Source organism: Buceros rhinoceros, unplaced genomic scaffold (genome assembly GCF_000710305.1).
Source record: "Buceros rhinoceros silvestris isolate BGI_N320 unplaced genomic scaffold, ASM71030v1 scaffold15502, whole genome shotgun sequence".
NCBI classification, from domain to species: domain Eukaryota; kingdom Metazoa; phylum Chordata; class Aves; order Bucerotiformes; family Bucerotidae; genus Buceros; species Buceros rhinoceros.
In genome coordinates this window covers 1-4743 of record NW_010400795.1, presented here as the reverse complement: position 1 = coordinate 4743, position 4743 = coordinate 1, and the positions used below count along the sequence as shown (strand labels likewise).

General features: G+C 55.3%; 1 protein-coding gene across 1 annotated transcript; it reads right to left on the bottom strand.

Annotated features, from left to right (window-relative positions):
- Positions 1-749: 749 nt before the first annotated feature.
- Positions 750-4645, bottom strand: AK2 (adenylate kinase 2). Its single transcript, XM_010132037.1, has 5 exons — positions 4523-4645; positions 2567-2677; positions 2391-2485; positions 1723-1795; positions 750-1146 (listed from the first exon to the last, which is right to left on the bottom strand). Exons 1-5 carry the CDS (start codon positions 4595-4597, stop codon positions 925-927), a joined length of 576 nt encoding a protein of 191 aa, XP_010130339.1. The 5' UTR covers positions 4598-4645; the 3' UTR covers positions 750-924.
- Positions 4646-4743: the final 98 nt, after the last annotated feature.

The window sequence follows — 4743 nt, the reverse complement described above, 5'->3', positions numbered from 1 at the left end:
CATTGGTTTTGCATTAAGGCTTTATTTAGACTTTCGGATCAGGAGCTCAACACATCTTCCTCGGCCAAAGCCAAGGCAAGAGTGAAGAGATAAAACCCAAGTCCTTTTCCTGTCCTTGGGAGATCCCAACTTGCCAAACAGCGACTGTCAGACTGACCAGAGACTTCATGATGATATTAAAAATAAGAGCAAAAAGCATCTCACTAATATTTGCTATACTGGGGCCCACAAATGAGAGGCCAAAACTCCCCAGCTCTCACAGGTGGTTTCTGCCCCACAAGCCCTATCAGGAGGAAGCCAGGCCATGCTCTCAGGTAACCTGCCGACCCACAGAGAGTAAAACACATACAAGAACACGGTCTCACCCGTCTCGCCCAGCCTCGCGCCGCAGCAGGCTGCACAGCCAAGCTGTCCCTCCCCCAGCTGACACACGCAGCCCCTCACAAGCTTCCCACCAGCAACCCCATGTTTCATTTCTGCAGCTGACAGCATCACCTATCTGATACCCTGTGAGAGCCCCTCTCCCTACCACTCAGTCCTGATCTCCAACCTTCTGCTAGTGCCTGTGGAGCTGGGAGTACGGCTCCTTCAGGGAGATACAGCCTTTGGACAAAACAAAAGCCTTTTGACCCAGAGGGGTGTGAACCCAGTTTCTGGCAGCGGGCAGCTGGTGCTCGGGCTCACTGCGACCTCTAGGGGCCAAACCTCCGGCATCCACAGACGGACGGACATGCACATATATGGAGATAGAGACCGTTAACAGCTTGTTTAATAGAGAACCAGAACAGCCCTGCCCTGGGCTGCATCATCTTGCCCCCTCCTCTTCTACTCTGCTTAGCTCTTCACCCTCCCTAGCCCCAGAGAGACAGAGATGGGGAGACAGAGCGAGAGAGAAAAGGGAGAGCTCCATCCTGAGACAAAGCCCTAGATGAACATAACCAGGTCTTTACATGTTGCTCTCGAGAAGGCTGCCAGGATGCTAGCAAACACCACGTCGGGAGACTGGGAGGCGTCCACCGCCGTATGGATCCCTCTCTTGCTGTAGTAGGAGACCAGGGGAGCAGTCTGCGTGTGATAGGCCTTCAGGCGGGTTTTCAAGGCTGTTTCGTTATCATCTGAGCGGCGGATCAAGGGCTCTCCAGTGACCTGGGAGAAGCAAGGGGACAGTCTCCAGCATTACTGGTAATTCTTCCCCTTTCTCTCTCCGCAGCTATGACAACCCCTGCTCCCCTCCTCCAGGACAGGCTGCAATGCGGAGCTGCAGAAGTGAGCCCTGGGTCCACAGGGGAGAGCAGGGCAAGCCCAGGCAGGGCAGCTGAACCAGGTCCCAGAGCAGTCACTGAAGAGAGAAGGATTCAGCATTGTGGTCCTTCCCCCACACACCACTCTGCTTGCTCAAAGAGCCTTGAAAGCAGACACCACCTACAGTTGCTCCCCAGGAGGGAAATCAGTCGCAACCCACCGCAACTTCAGTTATGACCAAGTTCTGAGGCGGGCAGAGCCCAGGCCAGTTCTGCGGAATGGCCATGCCCTTCGCTCATCCCTCCAGGCCTTGCTCCCCGCAGTGCTGTCAGCTCAGGTGGCCCAAGCAGCTCCCCACGCTCCCCAGAAAGCCAGGACAGAAGGTATGAGAGAAGGAAAGAAACGAGTTTTTCCAGGAAGGCTGCAAAGCATCAGCTAAACCCAAAGCAACGCAAGCTGTGGCCTTGGGAGCTCACATACATCGTCCTTCATGTGCTCTTTCGGGGGTCTGAACTCCTCGTGATAAGAGCGGCCACTCGCTGGGTGAATCAGCCTAAGACAGAAACCACGTGTCAGCAAAGTGACCCAGTGCCAGGACAAGGTCTCCTGAAACTGCCACTCAGCAGCGCAGGAACATCTGCAACAGCAGCCCGATGAGCCTCTCTCCTCTAGGAGAAACCTCTTCTGGCTATTTCTGTCCCAAGGGCCTCTTCAGGCGTTTGAAAAAAGCAGCTGGGCTGGGAGCTGGAGAAGGGAGCTTTGCTTCATGCTCACTTGGGGAAGGGGGTGGCTCTGGGCAGTGTGAGGGTGACAGGAAGGTCAGCAGCACTTGAACACGTATGTGACATCCTGCTTAGGGAGCAGTAGGAGCTCCGGAGAAGCAAGAGCATGAAGCTGACGGACCTCAGGCTTTGGGTCACCAAGGACACCGATTACATTGGCAACTTCTATTTATAGGGCAATGCAGGGGCTCTGATCAAGGCTGGCCCAGGCACGGGATCAGGGCAGGGCAGCTCCAACAGAGCAGAAATCTAACACAGGGCAGCACTGCAGCAAGCCCTAAACGCTGCCAGAATGACACGAGGATTCAAAGTCGGGATGTTCTCCCCTAAACTAGGAAAACCGAGTGTTTGGGAGAGAAGAGTTACCGTCCAGTGATCCTCCGGATGAGCAGGGAGTCAGGGATGCTGAACTCGATGACGGAGTCCAGCTTCTCTCTCCTCTTCTCCAGGAGTTCATCCAGCTGCAAGAGAAAACACCCAGCTCAGAGGGGCAGAGGCGCAGCCAAGGGGAGGGGGAGATGCCGGAGCAGCCCCTCACGTACCATTTCGGCCTGCTTCACTGTGCGTGGGAAGCCATCCAGGAGGAAGCCGTTCTTGCAGGGAGGAGAGTCAAGGTTGTTCTCTATCAGCTCCACCACCATCTCGTCGCTCACCTGCAGTGAGCAGAGACAGGTGCACTGTCAGGAGGGACACCTCAGTTTTACACCCAGCTGTCCCCATAACCAGTGCCCAGGCTGCACCAGAAGCTTTTCCTGGTCCCAGAGGCGCAGCCACAGCACAGGGCACTGCTGGAACAGGGTGAAAGCTGCATGTTCGGACCTGCCCACATTGGGGAAGCGCTCCCTGCCATGGGTGTCAACACCAAGACGTGGCCAATGAGACATTTCACCCCAGGGATCCTCCAGCCTGGACAGGGACTTGCACCAGCGCCGTAACCTCTCTGTGACAAAGACTGCTGTATTCCAGGGGAGACAGTCAGCCTGAAGACAAACTCCTGAGATTATGAATTTTTTTTTTTTTTAAAACCAATTCACAATATAAAATATTGACATAACCTGTATTTCCTGTTACTTCGTACCTTCACCCACACATGCCCCTCAGCGGGCAGGCCTGACCAGGAAGGGCAAAGCAGGCGAGTTGCTCATTGATTCTCATAAACCTCGTGTGGAGGCAAGTAACTGCTGACAAGCCCTGGCCTTGCTGGACGGTTGTTCCTGTACCGCGGTCTCAGCATACCACTGGGCTTAGTGCCTTTTCCACACTGCAGCACTTGGAAAGCGCTAACAGATGCCGCAGCCCCACAATAGCTGTTTATCCCAGTAGCTCTGCTCAGCAGCGCTGTTTTCTCAGCACACGTGCCGGGACCCAGCAGGGCTGAGGATCGGACCGTCACAGCACACGTAAACAAGAGCCCTGGAGCGGGACGTGTACAGGCGGGAGGCGGTTTGGGTGAAGAAACAAGTCACTTCTGTGCTTTCCTGATTACCCCGTTCAGAGAAAAGGGTCCTGCTCCATAATCGAGCTCCCAGCTGAGTTATCGCCGAGCCAGAGTACACTGCTGGGACATACCTGCCGGGCGGCCCAGTGCCAGCTGCCACACACACACGTGGCAGATGCCACCAGCCCTGCCAGATAACGTCCCTATCTTTCCCAACCAGCTGGGACATTGCGAGGCTCGGTGTTGCAATGCAAGCTTTGAGCTAAAGCTGGAGATAAGCCACGTCGCTCTTGCCACCCAGGGCCTGCCGATTCCCCATGGGGTGTTATGAGCTTGTGACAGCCAGGGCAACGCCCATGATCTGCCCCACAGCGCTTACCTTTGGGGCAAGTCGCTGCAATTTGCTGTCTCTCAAGCTTCCCCAAGATATTTCAGTCCTTTTGGCAAAATTATTAGACCCTCAGAAAATAAATGTGTCAGTGATCCTCACTCTTGTCTCCTGGGGACCCAAAGCGTGTGTCTCTCTCAGCATTAGGGAGCACCCACTGTAACCACCACGGCAACACCCTGAGTCTATTTTCACCTTAGAGTCACACACAAATGGCATTAAGCAAGAGCTGAGACCCAGGTGAACCCTCTGGACAAAGTTTTTCACCCCACAGGGGTCCAGGCATCGCTTGATGAGAAACTTGGCTGCAGAACGTGGCTGTAACATCCTGCAGCTATACGGATAAACCTTCACCTCAGTATTCAGCTGCCACAGACCAGCCACGCTGCACCCCAGGAGGGTACAAATACTGTGGCACAAAGAACCAACCCAGGGGCATGGGCTGCTGGTAAGCAAGGAGCAGTTTTGAGGAGGAAGAATGTTTTCATAGGATGTTTCTCCTGCAGGATAATGAGAGGGAAAGCCCCCACCCTGCCTTCCCCCTGCAATCTGCCTTCCTTCAATAATCAGGTTTGGTCACTGAAGCTTCCAGTTACGAGGTGGATTTTGCCTCCTCTCATTCCAGGTGCTGCTGGACCCTCTCCCCGCCCAGCACATCTCCCCACTACCCACCAGCTTCCCGGAATCCATTGTCTCTTTGAGCCGCTTGCCCAGCTCGGAGCCCGAGGCCACCATGGCCCGCAGCATGTCCCCGGTTGCCAGGTGGCAGACGCAGTAGGTCTCGGCCAGCTTCGGAGCCTGTGGGAGAGGAGAGACACGAGGTGAGCTCACCGGGAGGGTTTCGGAGCCAGGACCTAAGGGGCTGAGGCCCAGCCGGGGTTTGAGCTTCCCCC